This window comes from Tursiops truncatus, chromosome 6, assembly GCF_011762595.2.
Source record: "Tursiops truncatus isolate mTurTru1 chromosome 6, mTurTru1.mat.Y, whole genome shotgun sequence".
NCBI classification, from domain to species: Eukaryota; Metazoa; Chordata; class Mammalia; order Artiodactyla; family Delphinidae; genus Tursiops; species Tursiops truncatus.
Window position 1 is genome coordinate 49,415,466 of NC_047039.1, and position 21,870 is coordinate 49,437,335.

A 21,870-nucleotide genomic window follows, 5' to 3' on the forward strand; every position below is an offset into this window, starting at 1 on the left:
CTCTCCCTCAGGCATGATGTCATCAGAGATCTGCTAAGTAAAAGATTTAAATAAGATCCAGAGTCTCAAAGCATAATACTCCAATGTCCAAGAGACTACTGAAAATCACTTATCATACCAAGAACAAAGAAAATCTCAACTTGATTGAGAAACCATAACTAAGAAATGATACCACCAAGATAACACACAAGTCAGAATTACTTGATAAGGATTTTAGAGTAGCCATGATTAAAATGCTCCAATGAACGGTTATGAATGATCTTGGAAAAAACAGAAAGTCTCAGCAAATAAATAAGAGAAATAAAGAAGAATCAAGTGGGAATTTTAGAATTAAGAATCACAATAACCAAAAAACAAAACAAAACAAAACAAAATAACTTCATTGCATGGGCTAAATAGCAGAGGTGATAGACAAAAGAGGAAAGAATCAGCGAACTTGAAGATAGAATAATAAAAATTACCCAATTTGAACAACAGAGATAAAATAGTCAGAAAAATAAAATGAACAAAGCCGCAGGGACCTGTAGGACAATACTAAAAGATCTAACATTTATGTCAATTGAGTCCCAGAGTAGAAGAAATAGAATGTGGGGCTGAAAAAAGTAGTTGAAAAAATAATGACCAAAATTTCCCAAATTTGACAAAAGGCACATACCTAGAGATTCAAGGAACTTAGAGAATTCACAGAAGAGTAAACCCAAAGAAATTCATGCCAAGACGTGTCAAAATGAAACTTTTAAAAAGTAAAGACACAGGAAAAATTCTTGAAAGCAGTTAGAGAGAATGATGTATTACTTTTAAGGGAGCAATGATTCAAATAACAGTGTATTTGTCATCAGAAACCACGGAGGCCAGAAAGAAGTGGTACATCCTTCAAGTGCCAAAGAAAAAAACTGCCAACCTAAAATTCTCTATCCAGTGAAAATATCCTTTACGAATGAAGGTGAAGTGAAAACATTTTAGATAAAGGAAAAGTTAGAGAATTTGTTGCCTACCTTAAAAGAAGGTCTAAAGAGAAGCTCTTCAAACAGAAAGAAAATGATAAAAGAAGAAAACTTGGGAAAAGAAAAATATATAATAGGCTACCCTTCCTTTGAAGTTTTAAAATAATATTTGACAGCTGAAGCAAAAATTGTAACATCAACTAATAGGTTTCTCTATGTATTTAGAGACAAAAGTTAAGACAACATATTATAAAGGGAGGAAGGTAAAAGCACACAGATAGAAGTAAGATTGCTACATTCCTGAAGTGGTAAAATGTTGACACCAATAAAGTATAATAAGTTATGTGTGTAAAATACTGAGAGCAAACACTAAAAAAAACCCCAAAAACAAAAACTTATTCAAAGAGATATAATCCAAAACCTTACAGATAAATAAAAACCAATTCTAAAAAAATGTTCAAGTAACACATAGGAAGGGAGGACAAGAGAAACAGAGGAAACAAACAGAAAATATAAATAATAACATAGTAGACTTAGCTGTCATATCAATAATGCAAGGTATGTCAGCATGTAAAAATGTAAATTATTTCTATACACTAGCAATGTACAAGTAGAAACTAAAACTAAAGTTTATAATATCATTTGTAATAGCTCCAAAAATTAAATACTTTTGTACAAATCTAACAACAGTATTAGACATACAGAATCTGCATGCTAAAACTACAAAACACTGATAAAAGAAAATCTCAACAAATTAAGTATTCATAGAATAGAGGACTCAACATGGTTAATATGTCAATTCTCGCCAAATTAATCTATAGATTTAGCACAATTCCAGTCAAAATTCCCACAAGATTTTGGTAGTTATTGCTATTTTTAAACCTATTTTTATAGGTAAAACTTTTATGGAAAAGCAAAGCGATGAGAAAAGCTAAAACAATTTGAAAAACAATAAAGCTATTTGACTCACACTGAGTTCAAGACTTATTAGAGAGCTACAGAAATCAAGACAGTATGGGGTTCACAAAAGTTTAGGAATTCATATTAATGGAATAAAATAAAAAGTCTTGAAATAGACCGGCAGAAATATAGTCAGCTGATATTTGGCAGTTACAAAGGCAATTTATTGGAGAAGGAATAGTCTTCTCAAAACTGATGTTGATACAATTGGGCATATATCTTTGTAAAAAATGAACTTTAACCTATAACCCACACCTTATACAAAAATTAGCTAAAAAATGGATCATAGAGCTAAATATAAAACTCTTTAGAAGAAAACATAGGCTAAATACTTGTGACGTCAGGTCAGAAAAATAGTTATTAGGTATGACATCAAAGCCATAATCCATAAAAGAAAAAAATTGGTAAGTTGGACTTTATCAAAATTAAAATTTTGTCATGCAAAAGACATTGTTCAGGGAATGAAAAGGCAATCTACAGACTGGGAGTAAATATTTTCAAATCATATATTTGATTAAGTTCTTGCATACAGAATATATAAAGGACAAGTATTGTTTAATTAGTTTAATAACCAATCAATCTTTTAAAAATGAGCTAAAGAGTTGAAGAGACACTCGTAAAAGAAGATATAAAGACAGCAAATAAGCACATGAAAAGATCATTACCATGAGCCATTAGGGAAATGCAAATTAATATTACAATAGAATACCAATACACACTTACGGGAATGGTCTTAAAAAAAATGGCAACACCAAGTGTTGACAAGAATGTGGAGCAACTGGCTCATATGAATTCCTGGTAGGAATAAGAATGGTATAGCCACTCTGGAAAACAGTTTGACAGTTTCTTACAGAGTTATACATACGTTGACCATACACACAGCAGTTCTACTCCTGGGTATCTACCTTAAAGAATTAAAAAGTTATGTTCACACAAAAATCTATGTATAGGACTTCCCTGGCAGTCCAGTGGTTAAGACTCCCTACTTCCAACACAGGGGCCGCGGGTTCAATCCCTGGTCGGGGAACTAGGATCTCCTGGGACACGTGGCGCAGGGAAAAAAAAAAAAAAACTATGTATACCAAAAAACTATACATAGTTGCGAAAAACTAGAAAAGACCCAAAAATTCTTCAGGAGACAGACAGACAAACTGTGGTACATCTATACAATGGAATACCATCTAGCAGAAAAAGGAACGAACTGGACAAACCGACATGAATGAATCTCGAAGGCATTATGCCAAGTGAAAGAAGCCAGTCTCAAAAAGTTACAGCTTATATGATTCCATGCATATAACATTCTGAAAAAAGGCAAAGCTATAGGGAGGAAGAACAAATCAGTGATTGCCAGGTTCTAGGGATGGTGGGAGGATGTGACTACAAGTGGGTAGGACAAGGACATTTTTTGAGATGATGGAACTAGTTTGTATCCTGATTGTGGTAATAGTTACTTGAATCTATTGTGCATGTTATAGATATATGTAATATATCTATAACACTATACGTGCTACAACTCAAAAAACTGTATGCTAAAATGTACTATATATAAATAAAAAAAAATTCTGTCATCAGTAAACAAACTTCAATGAATAAAAAGACATGTTTCCTTTCTTATTGTTTCATCATGATATTTCTAGTTTAATTTTTAACATTACATTTCATTAGAACGTTCCCAAGAAAACTCCCTGAGAGTAGGAAGTTTGTCTGATGTTCTCATTTCATTCACCTAGCAGAATGCCTGTCACACAGCAGTAACTCAAACACATTTCTTAACTGAATAAATGTTTCACAAAATAATCCACCCCCCAAAACATTATTATATGACTTAAAGTTTATATCAATTATTTAGCACTCTTCAAGGTTATCACCTCAAACTTCACTATTATTTAATAAATTAAAACTGATATGAAAAATAAATATTTTTCAAATGGCTATCACATTAATAAATTTAAATGAATTTCAGGGGGAAAAAAAATCCACACTTTTAATGACTCTTAGCATCTAATTTACAGAGCTACTTGTAACATACGCATACTGCTGGGTGAACAGACCAGGGTTCTAACCGTTCCCGAACTTCCTTAAAAAGGCTTTATTATTTTTTCTTTAGTTCTATTTCATTAATGAGCAAAATAAACCTCAAATAAACACCACTTACAACTAACCTCTGCTTGAATTTTTTTTGAATAGATTAGATCTTGCAACTAGTTAATTAGGTTTCGCACCTATTTTGTCCAAAATTAACTTTTGTATTTGGAGACAAAAAGATCACTAAAGATTATCAGAGAAAGTACAAATACATGCTACACCACAGATAAACCCTATGAAAATATTATGTTAAGTGAAAGAAGCTAGTCACAAAGAACCACATATTATATGACTCCATTTATATGAAATGTCCAGAATAGGTAAATCTATACCCACAGAAAGCAGATTAGTGGTTAGCTAAGGGGTGGAGAGCAGTGGAAGAATTAATGGACGTCATCGGATGAATGGATAAAGAAGATGTGGCACATATATACAATGGAATATTACTCAGCCATAAAAAGAAACGAAATTGAGCTATTTGTAATGAGGTGGATAGACCTAGAGTCTGTCATACAGAGTGAAGTAAGTCAGAAAGAAAAAGACAAATACCGTATGCTAACACATATATATGGAATTTAAGAAAAAAATGTCATGAAGAACCTAGGGGTAAAGCAGGAATAAAGACGCAGACCTCTTAGAGAAGGGACTTGAGGTTATGGGGAGGGGGAAGGGTGAGCTGTGACAGGGCAAGAGAGAGTCATGGGCATATACACAGTAACAAACGCAGTAAGGTAGATAGCTAGTGGGAAGCAGCCGCATGGCACAGGGATATTGGCTTGGTGCTTTGTGACAGCCTGGAGGGGTGGGATGGGGAGGGTGGGAGGGAGGGAGACGCAACAGGGAAGACATATGGGAACATATGTTTATGTATGACTGATTCACTTTGTTATAAAGCAGAAACTAACACACCATTGTAAAGCAATTATACCCCAATAAAGATGTTAAAAAAAAAAAAAAAAAGAATTAATGGAGGTAACAGGTAAACTGTGTGGGGCTTTTTTGGGGGAGTAGGTAATGAAACTGTTCTAAAATTTATTGTGATGATGGGTGCACAACTCTTTGAATATTCTAAAAACCACTGACTTGTTCACTTTATATGGTGAATTACATGGCTTGTGAATTATATCTCAACAAAGTTATCAAAAATTATCAGGGAATATATTTGGGACAAATCTATAAAATCTACAAAAATTTTCAAGATAAGAAACTTTATTATCAGCATCAAACATTTAATACTAATAGAACGTAGTATACTTTGAGGTAATTGGAAGTATACATTTAAATGTATACTGATATGATCATTTCTTCAAAAGTTTAGCATTGCATGGAAAAGGTGGTAATCTAAAGCTACATGTGTTATTATATAGTATGCAAAATAAGATTCTAATTTACAGCTATGAAAATTCAATAATATTTAATCACATTATGCCACATGATACTAAATTCTAGTAATCTAAAAGATATCCAGCCTTCAAAAAAATTCCATGGTCTGAGTGTAAAAAATTTAACTCTAAATGAAGAAATAGTTAAGTAGCAAGAGGCTAATTGTGCTGGTCTAACTCCTTTCTGTTAAAAAAAAAAAAAGTGTCCTTTCTTTGCCAAGCTGAATATAATACCTTGTGAATTATAAGATCAAGGAAGCAAGCTGTATGTTTTCTAAAATATGAGTATCCTTCATCAAGTTTTATACTTAGGGCAGCTAAAAGACCTATGTGGAGGGATCAGCATTAAGCCCAAAGGACAGGCAGTGCACAGCAATAAAGAAAGCAATTCCCTCGTGTCTTTTGCAGGTCACCGCCAAGGACCATGTTAGCAGATCCATACCAGACCTTTAACAGGCAGTTCTGCTGCTACCAGTAATTAGCTTGGACAGCTCTAGCTCCAAGAGTAGCAGCAAGGCTACACCATAATGAGCTCAGCTGGGATTAGCAGGACAGGGCAGGGAACCAAGAGAGCTCAGGCATTCTGCATTGCGTATGTATCTAGGAGATCAAACAAGGATGCCTGGCTAGGTTATCCCCTCTCCACCTCATTCCAAAAATGAAGCACGGCAGTGTCTAAAATACAGGCTAATGAAGAGCGACACCTCCAACAGATGAGAGCCACATTAATTAACACAATCCCTAGATCATATTATACAGTTTCAGCTACAGCTAGCAAATGTGCAACTTGTTATTGCATTACACATATATATATTTTAAAAGCTAATCTTTTTTTCTCACTTTTACAGGCAAACCAGATTATTTCATTTTCCAAGTTTTATAAGGAATTTCTCTCATGGCCTTTCAGACACAAAGAATTTCTCTCAAATGTTTATCTAAGTAGACATTGTTACAAAAAGAAACTCACTTTTGAATCATTAGCTCCTGGTTCTCCCTTTTGAAATAGGCCAGTTCATTCCATACAGCATCAGAATCTTCTTGTCGAAGTTTTTGGGGATCTGCTCTCTTTATTTTCCTGATTTCCATCCTATTTTTAAAATGAAATTGCTTTCTTACTTAACATGTTCAAAGTGTAATAAAAATTCATTTATACATTCCATAAAATTTAAAAATATCTATTGACCAAATTTCTAAATCAAGTTCACTATGCAATGAATTTCCTAAAACCTAAGTATGTAGAAATTAAAATCCTAGATCATGATTTCCTAAAAAGCTAAACTGCTGCTATGGAAAGCAAACTTTTAAGCAAACACATGATATTCTCAGGTCTATTTCTCTCATTCATTCTACTAGTAATAAAACTTACATTGCAGAAATGTCACAGTTTCAAAAAAGGACTATAAGCAATCAACACATCTAGAATTTGCTGTCAACCAATCTGAATGTGGTTTATGTGCTCTACCTTAAAACAAGCAGTTATCAGTGAATATCAGAATATCAGATAATTAGCAAGTAGTCTTCAAACTTCCAGTGACTACTAAAAAGTGAGGTAAGCAGAGGCTAAATCCAGGACAAATAGATTTATCATTGCTTTACTGAAAAGCAATATGAAACACTTTCTGTTCTTCAAAGGAAAAATCAGATGTGACAATTACCTATAAAACATGCCAAATGCCCTTTACGTTTTCATTTTCTGTACCTAAAACAAACTGTTCATTTTTCTTTTGTAAAAGTGCAGTACTGGCTAATTTAGAAACTATTTCTCTGTAGAACAGACCAATGTGTATCATCAACATTGCCCTAAAGGATCCATCTCAAAAGATAAGAGGGTAGTAGATTTTCTGTACTCATTCAGTCCTTTGCCCTCTGTTGATACTGTTAACAGGGGAGCCATTTACGGCTAACCAAGATCTGAACACCTGTTCAGAGCAATTGAACTGAGACTGCCAATTCATTCAGATAAGCTGCAGAACAAACTGATGGATAGAAAAGATTTTCAAATTGCATATCAGGTTGAAGTAGTTTTAAGATAGTTAACTATATATGTGAATTTCCTATTTCTCATCTTTCAAATAAAACTTAAATATTTTTTGAGTTATATATATTGTAACACCAGTATTTTATTTATTTATTTAAAGTAGTTTTTCAATCATATGGATTTGAACTATTTTTGTTTTGTTATATACTTTTAAGTTACTCTCTATATATTAAAAATATATACAATCATTCATAATCACCTATGCTAATTATTTCTGCAAATGATAGGAAAATCTATAGTTATTGCTAAGATATTTCTATTTTCACTTATTATATTCTCTATTTTAAAATCCTCAATAAAGATCTGACTACCAAATAATTTCTTTAAAATCAAACAAAAGCCATTAAATCACCTATATGATGCTACTCAGTTCCATTTAATATTTAGGGAAATGGCTTTATGAGCTATGTAACTCACATGCCACTGCCTTCTTCCCACTGTTTTAATTGCTCTTTTACTGCTCTGTAGTTGGTCTGTAACATCTGTAGCCTTTCCTTGTGTTTTTCATGGGCATCTCTTAGCTCATCATTTTCTTGGCTCTGTAAAACACAAAAAAGCAAGTATACAAGTCTGAACAAAGTATTAGTATAATGTTACAAATAAAAGGCTACCAATCTAAGTTTGAAATTTGAAAGAAAATAGTATGTAAATATGAATTAATTTGTAATACTTACTTAAGCAGAAGAAAAAGAAGAATTCCTAAAGTCACAGAACAGGTTTGCTTGATAAATTTGAGGCACTCATGGCATTTTAAAAAATCACTTAAGTAATCTCAAAATTTTGGCATCAAATTTGTTTCATTCCTTTCCCTTTTGATAATTAGTATATATACATGTATTTATGAACCAATCTTACATATTAAATTTTGTTTTCCAGGATTTGCCCACACATAATGCATCACTATTTTGTTAGTTATAAGTGCACATATAATTAGTGTAAGGACACTAATCATAGTAAGACCATAATCTTAAGAACACTATTTAAATTAATTCTATTTCTTTTACTATAGAATATGGAAAAGAACACAGAAATCTATATTATGACAATTAAACTAAATAAACTAACATATAGGTAAAGCCCCTGGCACTGTGCTTGCCCAATAGAGGCTCAAAGCAAAAGTGAGCTTTTTACTCTGTCCTCTTCCCAAGTATTAACAGTGATGCCCTTATCATTTAGAAGGCAAATGTACTGTTTCATTGACTATCTGTCTCTCATCCCAACAGTGAGTTAATACCTTATAGAGTCTGCATTATTTTACTGCAATTTTACCTGTCTCAACAGTATTTATATGTTGCCATTATACTTTGAATATATATCTAGTAGGAAAACTTCAATAATTCTCTTAAGTAGTTATTAGGACGTATTTGAGCCCTGTGTGTACCGAGTGGTATGTATGCCATATGGAAATGGAAGTGCTTGATGAAAAAGCATGAAAACGGCATCACTGACGGGGAAACTACAATAAATGTTATTCTAAAGAGTTTTAGAAGATATAAATCACAGCCACTGCATAATTACTTGATAAAAAGTAGCATGGTTTAATACTATGGTTAAAAATTCAGGATACAGAATTCAATTTTGTTTGTTTCAATTGGAGAACCATATATTAATAACCTATTATATGCAGGGTGTTAAGTGCTGATAAAAGTTCAACTCCTGCTGCTCAAACTTACTAAATTTTACCTTGACATAGCTGCTTAAATTCAACGTGTCTCAATTTCTCCATCTTCAAAATGAAGCTATTTATGGACTTTCCTGGTGGCACAGTGGTTACGAATCTGCCTGCCAATGCAGGAGACATGGGTTCGACCCCTGGTCCGGGAAGATCCCACATGCTGCGGAGCAACTAAGCCCATGCGCCACAACTACTAAGCCTGCATTCTAAAGTCAGCAAGCCAAAAATATCCCATGGACAGTCATGGAACTAGGTCGATTTATTAGATCATTCAATAAAATATTTACAGAGTAACTTCTATGTATTTTGTAATTAAACTAGCTAAACTAGAGGCTCTAACTTCTGCGTACAAACAAGTCTCAATGACTAAAATATTAGAAAATAGTAAAGTTGCATCAACTGACTTTTCTCAATGATGTTTGTAATTCTACTTCTGAGTTGATAAGAACAGAAATGATTCTTGATCAAATCATCGTTTGCTCAAAGGTTTCTTGACAGTCATAAAGCAAACTAAGAACATGTACACTATTAATAAAACAGTGGCTCAATCTTCAGAGTATGATAGCAAGGTTTCTTAAGTTAAGAAAAAAACATTTATAGAATACCAAGGATTCCATGGATGTCTAATTTCAGCAGAATGTATAAACTTCATGAATTAAAAAGTCAGTTGAAAAGTCAATTGAAAGTCAGTAAAGCAGAGATTCATGGCACTAGTAATCGCAAGGATAGTAAGAATTTCATAAAGCTCTGATGCACTGTTTCCAAATTAAATTTTATAATTCACTACACCCATGAATTCAGGATTTGGAATTGGGTGAGATTTTTATAATAAGAACTTTCATCTCTTCTATTACTATTGACTCTACAACATTGGTTGCCCATCTTGAAAACAGGTACAACTAGCCACAGAAGAGAGCTTAGTAAGACAATATGTTAATGTTTATACAATTATATTTTATTATAATATATAGTATTAGAATAATATGCATGAAGAGCATGTCAATGTATCAAAATTTATGTACATATGTACCATAGGCTCCTGAAATTTCTTTGTTCCTCCCTCCCTCCCTTCAATCCACCTTGGTGATCAACTTGGGACCCTAAAGCTACCTACCATGCCATGATCATGCCTTTTGTCTTTAGTTTAGTGTTTCCAACAGTATCTTCCATGGAGCAACAGTCTTTTGGGAAATCTTAATAGGTATAATCAAGTAAATCTGATAAATAATGTATCTCTACCTTCCTATAGATTCACAATGCACATTGGTATGTTAAAGGATCACAAAAATAGAAAAACGTTAATCCATTGCTCACATATTTAAGCAAGGAACATTTTGTCTGCCATGTTCCCATTAGGTTCTTGAAGAGCAGTATTCAAAAGAATACCAACATGGGAAAGACCATGACAAAAATTCAACGTGTATTAGTGGGGAATGGTCTTCAAAAGGAGCTCCATGATCCCGATGTATTTTAAAAACCATAAGACACTGTTATGTGTTGAAATGAATCTCTCCCTAAAAGATATGTTGGAGTGCTAACCCCATTATCTCAGAATGTGACTTTGTTTGGAGACAGGATCTTTATAGAGATAAACAAGTTAAAATGAGATAGGGTGGGTCCTAATCCAATATGTTTGGTCTTCATAAAAAGGAGAAATTTAGACACAGAGAGAGGCTTGAATAGAGGGAAGGTGATGTGAAGACACAAGGAGAAGGCCATCTATAAGCCAGGGAACACCTGAGACTACCAGTAGCTAGGAGAGATGAATGGAACAGATTTTCCCACACAGACTTCAGAAGGAACTAACCCTGTTGACACCTTGATTTTGGACTTTTCTAGCATCCAGAACTTTGAGACAATACGTTTCTGTTCTTTTAAAGCTAGTCAGTTTATGGTAGTTTGTCACAGCAGCCCTAGGAAACTAACACAAACACACCACTAATTCCTATCTTACCTTATACTCACATGTGCTTGAGTAATAGCAATAGCATTAATACTATAGCCTAATAATCAAGAAGATAGAAACAGGTCTTCTGTCTTCACTATATATGAGTTACATTTACTAAAGTCAGGTTGTAAATTTAAAAATGCCCTGGGCCCAACTACTCTCCTTGGAGTTGCTTTAATATACATGTTTTGTTTACCCATTCCTTTTGTTAAATGCTACTGATTATAGTGCCTTTTTCATTCAGCTATTTTGCTCCTTTAAAATAAGAAATCCTTTCCTACCAAATGATAAAATGCAAAGAAAAAAATTTGCTCCCATTTTTCCCTTATCTTGCAAATCTGTGAAAGAAAACAATCATTTGAAATTCACAATTATCATCAATTAACTTGAAAGAATACAGAAAAAATATAAATGAAAAAGAAATTGTGTGAAAAATAATTTTACTCTAAAAATAAACTTGAGGCCTCATCCAAGAGAGCAGTTATTAGAAAAAAGGAATGAGGAAATAAATTAGTATAATGTTTCTGAGACTCTCTGAAACAAGAAATTTAAGAAGTGGAAGAGAATAGATCTAAAAATGTCTGAATTGCTCTACTCCTTCCTGCCAAAAACAAGGAACTAAAAAAGACTCACAGACTTTTGGGGGCAAATGAGTGGAGTTGCTCTACTACTGAATGGGATATGTGATGGTTAATTTTTTATGTTAATTTGACTGCCCAGGTATTTGGTTAATGGCTGTTCCTGGGTGTATCTGTGAGGGTGTTTCTGTATGAAATTAACATTTGAATCAATACACTAAATAAAGCAGATTGCCCTCCCCAATCTGATGGGCTTCATCCAATCCACTGAAGGCCTGAACAGAATAAAAGGCTGAGTAAGAAAGAATTCTTTCTGCCTGACTGTCTTTGAGCTGGGACACTGGTCTCCTGCTTTCAGACTCAGACTGGGACTGGAACTTACATCATTAGCTCTCCTGGTTCTCAGGCCTTTGGACTCAGGTTGGAACTATACCATTAGCTCTCCTGGATCTCCAATTTGACGACTACAGATCTTGGACATCTCAGACTCCATAATCATGTGATCATATAAGCCAATTCTCCTTAGAGTAAATCAATCAATCAATCTCTCTCTCTCTCTCTCTCTCTCTCTCTCTCTCTATACACACACACACACACACACACACACACACACACACACACACACACACGTATTTCAGAATAATGATATCTCATTAGGGAAGACTAAAGGATTATATCTTATTGTTTCTATTTCTCCAGAGAACCCAGATTAATAGAGGACAGAAGTAGAAGCCTTGGTATGTAAATTTCAAGAATTATGCAAAAGAAGGATGATGGTGTCCTAAACATGCCCATAATATCCTGTTTGTACCTCCACGTTCACACCAATACACTAGATTCTAACTATTTACTCAGCATCATTTTTTTTCTCCTGTTATACAAGTGACTAGCACAATGCTTGGTTAATTGCATTAGCCAATAAGTTACAAATGAGTAAACAAATGAATGAGCAAATAACTACAGGTGTATAAATTTCAAGTAGGCTAAATGTTAGCAAGCTGAGCTCATCTGGTCATTTTATTTTTGGGAGAAACAATAGATGATAATCTTCCTTTGTTTAGAACTAATAGTTTAAATCTGAATAAATATAAATTAAAACAATGTTTAGTGAAAAGGCAGAAAAAAACTTCCAATTGTAGCTTACGGTTAACTATATCTCTAAACTATATTTTGCTCTAGAGTACAAAACATTTTCCTCCTAAGAATAATCTATCTGACAAAGAATCTAAGTTTTAAATATTTGGATTCTAATCATCGGTAAATTGGGCTTGTCACAGAATATTATAAAGCTATTTGAGATTAAGTTAAATGGCTAAATCTCAAATAGTGTTGGCCTTCTGGTAGTTGTGAATGAAGAATGACAAGTTTAGCCATATTAAATTCACAGAAAAAATTAAAGCCCTCAATATAGTCACATAAAATTGGTTCAATACACATAACCAACTTCTTCTGAGAAAGATAATTCACAAAGTATGAGTTGGAAAGTATAAACTCTTAAAGATAGAACAATAAATGCATATGCTTCTTAAAGACTGGAAGAACACAACAGAATCAAATGTCATGCATTCTGAGACAAATTCAGTTGAAATGGAAAAAATAATACATATTTATTTGCCACTTTGTATAATTTTTCTGTAAAGGACAATTTTAAGTGGCCTGAACTAGGTTAGCATAGTTGTTAACTCACGTTTCTTTGTGTATGTTTATCATATATAAAGAACCACAGGAAATTTCCCCTTCCATTTGCTGTAGTTGTATTTTTTGGTCTCTGAGAAACTGTAAGAAATTTATTCTCAATACAGAGTCAAAATATTCCCTAATAATTTTAAAGTAGTGAATAAACATTTAGTTTTTAAAGTAGCAAAATTTTTTATTACTTTATGATCCTCAGAAATCTTAAGAACTAGACTAACCAATTTACACATTTTTTAAAAAGTAATTAAATTCAGGAAAGATAAATGATAAGCAGTAATTTGTGAAATGAATGTTTACTTTGGTATATCCTTACCTATGCAAGGTTATTACTAAAGAAAGGATTTAATGTTCACCTTTAGCTGTAGTACCTTCTCTAAGTTTTCAATCTTTCTTTCAGCATTTCTCAGCTTCTTTAGCTCCTCTGAGTCTAAGAAAGGGCTCTTTGGGGACAAAGACCTTGAGCGTTTCACAGGTGGTTCCTCGAGAATAAAACAAGGACATGGTTGAACTAGTTGGAACACTGGATTATGAAAGACATGCAAAATTAAAGAACAAGTAATTTTGAATACTAATAATGAATTATAAAAAGAAAAAATCTTGCATGGAATACCAGAGAAATAACAAGCAGAATTACCACAGTGCTACCGCTAAAGGTTTCTCTGTGACTCATTAATGAGAATATTCATTTACATTTACATTGTTTCTTTCAGAATAATGATGTCCCATTAGGGAAGACTAAAGGGTTATAGACTCAGAAATGCAAGAAACCTCATTACAAAGGAGGGGATAGAGGCTGGTCTAATTGCTCTATAAGGGTCCAAGGTTACACTTGATAGGACAACCAGAAACAAGAGGGAAAGGATTTTTTTCCCTTTGAAATAGTTTAACACACTGTGAAGTTGAAGGAACAATATGCTTGAGGAATATAAATACAACAGACAGTAGATCTTATACCATAATGACCATATGGTCATTAACTATAATGTGGCTAACTAGAGACAAGAATGTGTGTTTATATTATGTACAGCTTCATATACCAATCTGGAGAAGGAATATGTGAAAGCAACTATTAAGCTGGGCAACATATTGTTCATGCTTACTGCATGTCCTTATGAAAAAGAAAGAAAATTCTTTCAAAATATCACTCTCATTTGCTTGACTTTTGTTAAACGCAATGAAACAACAAAGCAGTACATTTTTAAAGCTCAACAATACAGCACACAACCAAATTAGGCCCTATAAGGTCTCTCAATTTTAGGAGTATTTTCTTTCATTTAAATAAAGCTCAATGCTGTGAAACTACTCCAAAATGGCAAGAAACATATAACGGAGTTATGTTTAAATACATACATACATACATAAATAAAGCTAGTTCTGAAAATTACTAATAATATTAGGGGGAGTAAATAAGAATGCCACAGAAACATGGGTCTCATTTTAAATACTTCCTTTATTAAGACATTTGTCCTACTCATAGGAAAAAAATGAAAAGAATGAGAATTGAAAACATGATTTTCTACTTTTAAAAATATTTTCTACTGCTGAAGTAACAAGTGTGAGAAACATACCTCTAAAACTCCTTACTTTTAGGAAAAGCTTAATTCAATTTATATAGAAATAATATATTTACAATGTGATATTCTGAAATGTTTATATTAATGTTCATAGAATCTTTTGCAATATAATAAGAATATGCAATAAATACCACAAAAAGGAAAAGCTGAGACATTAATAAATAAGAATCATGCCACAAAAAATTTGCTTATTATTCTCCACTGTTACACCTTTAAATCTGAAAATATGTAACTGCACATATTAATGTTAAATTCCATTTTATAGTTTATATTCCACATGGGCAGTATTTTAAATATGACAGCTCAATGAAATAGAAACATTAAGATATATTTTTTTTCTAATTAAAATTAGAAAATTGAATTAAGGACTAATACCACATTAAATTTCTACTTAATTTATCTATAGATTAGATAGATGAGGGATACTTATCAAAACTTTTTAATATAAGAATGTTAATTTACTGCGAAAGAGGTATATCATTACTAATATATTTAATTAATTAAATAAGGAACATATTATTCAGTTCAAAAAGGGAAAACTTGCTACTCCCAGCCATGATTTTATAAAACATTTGACACAGAATATTTTTTAAAAGCTTCCAGAAATATAAGCAGAGAAGTAAATGCTGCTGTTTGTTTTTTAACTTCATCACTTGCCTTGCCAACCTCATCCTGACAAATTCACAAAATGACAAATGCCCCTACCTTATGTTTCCTTTCAGTACTTGTCAAGATGCTCTTCTCTGAGGAACCCTTGTTGGTAGATCTGTTCTCTGATAGTTTTTCATTTGCTATTTTCAGTTTCTCCTGTAAATACTCAATTTCAGACTTCTGTGAGACCATTAAGGTTTCTAAGCTCGATAAAGATGGCTGCTGAGAAACCTATTTTAAAAAGTATGTTTGTGTCTTACATTATTTACACATTCATGCAAATATTTATATATGTTACTACATTATATAAATCATAAGTATTCCAAGAAAGAACATTTCATTTCAAAAATAAACCGTAAACCTGAATTAGCTAAGCTTCTATCATCCTTATAGAATGGCATTTTCAATAAAATAACCAAGAGTCTGTGTAAATATTTTCATAAGTAATACTGTCATACAGATTTTCAGGAGAAAAAATTTAAAGTTGTGCATGATATACACAACTCATCTATAAAATTATTTCAAATTAATGATTATACACATAGGTATTTCCTCAGTAAATGCTTAATGCAATACCACTGAATATAAACCTGAGAAAAGGAAACCAACAGCACTATACGTCTAATTAGCTTTTAATGTATTATAATTTAGTAATAACTCAAAGAACTCTGATACTTTTTAAAGTCAGCAGAGTTCACAGTATTCTCCTTTGAAATTTATTCCCATGCCAGATAAACTGTTAATGGTAAGCACCACATTTTAACAACAGAAATCACAGGAAAATTAAGTTTGTAAGAAACCTATTCATGAAAACTAGCATTCAACAAAATTGTACCACCATCTTAACTGAATATACTTGAGACCATTAAAATCCATGCATATACACTATTTCAAATTAACCACTCCATTTACAAAAAACAAAAATACTAGATCATAGTGAAACCAAGTTTTTGTTGATTTCCAGGAAAGAAAAGTCAGATCTTATGATTCTAATATTATCAACATGGATCCAGTAGCCCTGAAAATAGTTTCATTTAAAATGTGGAGAGCCCCATCCTTCCTAAATGATATTCCTAAGGATTATAAGAAAAATATGTATGTTTAACTCTTCTGAACTAACAATGAGAAATATTACCTTTTCTTGGTTTTGACTACTTTTTTCTTTTTTTAGGGGATAGGCAAATTTTTACTAATCCTAACCTGTAATTTCTATAAAGAGAAGGATCATCTCATTATACTATCATCATACTATTACAGTATACTATCATCATACTATTACACTTTCCTCATATATGTCACCTGATTTGTTTCCCAATCTTTATTCTATCACAACACTAAATATTGTCCTCAGAATGGTGTTTATATTGTACTGTTACCAAACTTACAATATTAAATACTGACTCTATTAGCTTGCATTGAACATCAAATTAAAATACCTTAAGCACTTTTCTTCCAAACTCTAAAGGAGTCTGACCTATTCTTTTCTCCTCCTTTAACCACTGTATGGCTTTTATTTATTCTTTCCTCCTTTTTTGTAAACAGATTTATGATGCTTATAAATTTTTCCTTTGGGCTGCCAATCTGAACAATTTACAAAGGCTACCTAGTCTTGTTCTGGTTTTGTTAAATAAAATTACAATGAATATATTAATATCACATCATTTACCAAAGAAATTTTAAATAAATTATTCAAAATCAAACAAAAATTTAGAAAAAAAAACGGAAAAACATAATTTTAGCTTATTGGTATATCCAATAAGCAATCCTCTGCTCTTTAATAAATGAGTTTTCCAAGTCATCATTGGGTTATAATGCAACAGATAAGAATATAAAAACATGAATATTTGGTCAAGAAGCTGCAATTCTAAATCATTAAAATATTTATGAAGATATTAAAAAGCCTCCAACAGTGGACACTGCTACTATAATAATAAAAGATTTCTTATTTAGGCAGAATTCCTTTAAAATTCGTCAGTAAACAATAACAGAACTTCAAAATTAAAATACTATTTAAGTAGTGATTAACTCCAGCTCACATAGGAGCCATAATGTAAATAAATAAGTAAAATGAGTTATGTTTAAATTATAGCTTTAAAATTCATTCGACAGAGACACTTTGTATATATATTGAACATATACATATATACTTTACTTCCACAAGGAAACCTATGCACTCTCTCAGTTTTTCAAAAATGGAGTCTTCTTTCTCTCTCTCTCTCTCTCTCGTCTTTTATCACTTTTGCTAGAGATACATGCACATGAAGTATTTCACATTTCTCTTAATATAACCACTTTTAAAAGTATAAGTAAAATGAAACATCAAATCGCAGTCACCCTCATTTTGAGGGAATAAAGAGGGTATTTGTGGTAGTAGCTATTCAGCTCCAGCCAGCTGTTTTCACAGAGGAATGTGGCCCACTACTGCCAGATCTACTGATTTTTCAAAAGAATGGAGGAATTCAAATTTCTAAGAGAAATCTAATTTTACAATATTGGCCAGACTCAGTTTATGACTCTTGTATCTTGAGAACATGGTGGTGGGAGTATAGACTGCTACAAATTTCCTAGGGAAATTTTGAAATATGAATCAAAGAACATAATGTACCAAGCCTTGGACTTTGTTCTAATCATGCTGAGGGTTGATACAGAAAGATATCCATGATAAACTGTTAAGTGAGGAAGGCACAGGTTACAGAAGAATACAGCATACTGTATAGACATAAATTTCACCAAACCCTGAATTTACAGCATTATTTCTGAATGGAGGTATTATATGTGAATTTTCTTCATACATATCTGAATTTCCCTAATTTTTTTACAATGAACATGTCACTAAATAGTTTTTAAAATGTAATTTTTTCTGCAAATAAAAGGGATAAAAAGTTCAGTATAAAAATTTCAGTACAGATGGGGAAATACAAATGAAAGCCTCTATCATATCATCTCTCAGAATTCACTAACGATAAGTTTGGGATATAGTTCCCATACTTTAAAGAGAAAAGGAAAACCATTTTAATTCTGACGTTTAACTTCTTTTTTATTACTAGCTTTATTTTTTATAACAGCTTTACATTTACAGAAAAACTGAGCAGATACTATAGAGACTTCTCCTCCACCTGCCATCCCCACCTACCCAGTTTCCCCTATTATTAACAACTAAAATTAATATGGTACATTTGTTAAAATTAATGAACCAATTTTCATACACTATTTTTAACTGAAGTCCCTAGTTTATTCAACTTTCCATAGTTTTTACCTAATGTTCTTTTCTGTCCCCAGATCCCATCCATGATACCACACTACATTTAGTTGTCATGTCAGCAACTCTTGGCTGGGACAGTTTATCAGACTTTTCTTATTTTTGATGACATTGACAGTGTTGTGGAGTACTATTTAGGTATATTGTTTTGATAGGATGGCCCTCTACTGGAATTTGTCTATGTTTTCATCATGATTAGACTGGGGTTATGAATTTTTGGGAGGAAGATCACAGAAGCCATCATATCATATCAAGGGTACATACTATCAACACGATTTGACTGCTGACACTGAACTTGATCACACTACCAAAGTAGTGTTTGTCAGGTTACTTGACTGTCAAGTTACTCTTTTGTCCCCCATTCATACTATACTCATTTAACCAGCTTTTTAAACATAATAATTACATGTATAATTATTATAGGCATAATATATATCTTCATATATCCTTACTTATTCTTACCCTTTCTAAGCGCTGCTTTACAGGCCTAGCAAGATCAAGACAATCAATCGCCTGTCTGTGGAAGTTCACTCCATCTATTGCCCTAAAAATCTTAGAATCTTTGAAAATTTAACTTTTCTTGCTAAGAATTATTAGTATTTTATAAATAAACTTTTTCCTCTAATGTCAAAAATCCTTGTGCACTTTTTAGTTTATAATCTTGGAAGATAATGGTATGGTGCTAGACCATAGATAATCTGATAAGAAATGATCAGTGGAGTATGCATCCAAATGCCTCCAACTGGAACTAATCTCTTTAAATTAACTATTATTAATACATAACTTCTTTTTCACATTGATTCACATAGGCAATTTTGATCAAAAACTCCTGTAAAAGCTATTAGAGTAGAAGGAGGGGGGAAGTGAAGCCTTGTGCCAATTACTTTTAAAACACTACATAAATTAAATATCTAGTCATGTTGCTTTAAATTCAAGCAACATTGTATGGCATTACTACAGTGGAGGGTGAGTGAATGCTGCTTAATAAATAGAAATTTTTTCCACAACTATCACAATTACAAAGAATTATAAGCTAAATTGTTTTGTCCTGTTAATAAGTTTTAATTTAAAATACTAATTTATTTACTACTTCATTAAAATAATAACTAGCATTTAGTGAAAAGTGTTGAGTGCCTAGCTTTAGGTAAGCATTTCATATACATTATCTCACTTATTTAAGAAATTTACAAACTCCGGGCTTCCCTGGTGGCGCAGTGGTTGAGAGTCCGCCTGCTGATGCAGGGGACATGGGTTCATGCCCCGGTCTGGGAAGATCCCACATGCCGCGGAGCGGCTGGGCCCGTGAGCCATGGCCGCTGAGCCTGCGCGTCCGGAGCCTGTGCTCCGCAACGGGAGAGGCCACAACAGTGAGAGGCCCGCGTACCGCAAAAAAAAAAAAAAAAAAAGAAATTTACAAACTCCAAACCTGTCAACACATAATATAGCCTATTGCAAAACAAAAATACTTAAAAAGGACATGATACCTCAGCAAAAGAAATAGTTTCTCTCCAAGTAATATCTCACTGGAAATTAAGTATAGGTTAAAACATATATGTATGTTTAAAATCTGTAATATTTGTGTATATAAAATATCCAACCCCTATGAATATATATATATATGAGAAACTGACATCCTGAATGACAGTTCTCTGAAAAGCAACTCAATTCCTCTTGGAGGAAGACAGAATATTTAAAAAGTGCATATATATATTTACAAATATACATATAATTTTCTTCTCATGAAATCCTGAATCTCTACAAAAACTTACATTTCATTTAAAATTGATTTTAGAAATGCAGAAATATATCTATTGCCAATTTATAAAATAGTTAGCTGAGTCATCCATAACCTGAGAACAGATGACTTCAATAATAATCATATAGTCTTAAGATAATAAAGAAAAAAGAAAGCTATTAAATCAACATGATATCATAAATCAAAATAGTCTTGTCACAAAAGTTCACAAATGGAATTAAGTGTACCAACTTAAACTTACACCTCCCTTTTAGAAAGACTATGAAATTGAGTAATAAATTTATGAACAAAGTCAGCTAGCACTCTCTTTTAAAAAATATAAATATTTACATTTCTTCCATCCATTCACTTTTAACCCAAATATACTCAGATTACATTTAGAGATCACAAAATATAATGAAATTATTTACCACATTTAGGTAAACTTTAAAATGTCACCATTTCTTCTCATAAACACCAACCTAATAACACAATACTGAAAAATTCAGTACTATAAAGTGGTCAAATTAAACTTTCCTTTAGTATCTAACACTTGTGTGGTAAAGCCAAATCAGGGCACAGCAAAATAAAGGGGGAAATTTTAATGTCATAAATTTATCCATACACCATATGGATGCTTTACTGGCTTAGAGTCACAACCAGTAGACAACAGTATCTTTGTTATGAAATTGAGAAACCAAAAGCTAATTATTTCTTCTATGACATGTAAATATTAGGTTGCACTGACAATAATTAGTGATATTTACATGTCACAGAACAGTGTTTAGAGTATTAACTGTGTAGTATACACACTGACTACAGATTCTAATACCAACAGTAAACTAATCCTGGCCTTACTTAAAACTTAGGATTAAAAGACTAAGTGACTTTTCTATAGATTTGTTTTTTTACCTTAAAAAGCAAAATTAAACACAATCAGGTTTTTCCAAAGTATGTTATAAAGCCTCACAGTCTGCCAGATTTCTGAATATTTCAAGTATATCTGTTAATGGTATCCTAAAATGAATTTCTAGATTCAAGGAATGAAATGTGTAATCCGTTACCTATTATAATGCATACTCTAAGTTTTATAAACATTTGACACTTATGTCACCAGTAAAAAAATCAAAATTTGTGCACTAATGGTATAAGCAAGGGACTATGCTTGTTATGCATTATCATCTCTATACATTAAAACCTCAATCATACTCAAACAAATTCACTAAAGTGTGGTTTTCAATCTGCTAACTATGCATTCCATAATAGCCTGTAATTATTAAAAACTGACAAGAAAGCTACGCCACCTGTGTTTATGTGAAGCCAGGTAATGAAAAAAACAACAACGC

At 32.4% G+C, this 21,870-nt stretch overlaps 1 protein-coding gene across 10 annotated transcripts in view; it reads right to left on the minus strand.

Moving 5' to 3' along the window:
• The window catches only part of CNTLN (centlein), a 330,872-nt gene that overhangs the window by 133,709 nt on the left and 175,293 nt on the right, over positions 1–21,870 (minus strand). For 7 of the 10 annotated variants that reach the window (XM_019934875.3, XM_033858062.2, XM_019934873.3 and 4 more), the window contains 4 exons: positions 15,585–15,761; positions 13,659–13,784; positions 7,827–7,948; positions 6,339–6,458 (listed from right to left, as the gene is read on the minus strand). In XM_019934875.3, coding sequence (XP_019790434.1) covers positions 6,339–6,458; positions 7,827–7,948; positions 13,659–13,784; positions 15,585–15,761 — 545 coding nt within the window. The remainder of the gene's footprint in view (positions 1–6,338; positions 6,459–7,826; positions 7,949–13,658; positions 13,785–15,584; positions 15,762–21,870) is intronic. The other 3 variants (XM_073806096.1, XM_019934874.3, XM_073806097.1) reach the window with 3 other exon arrangements.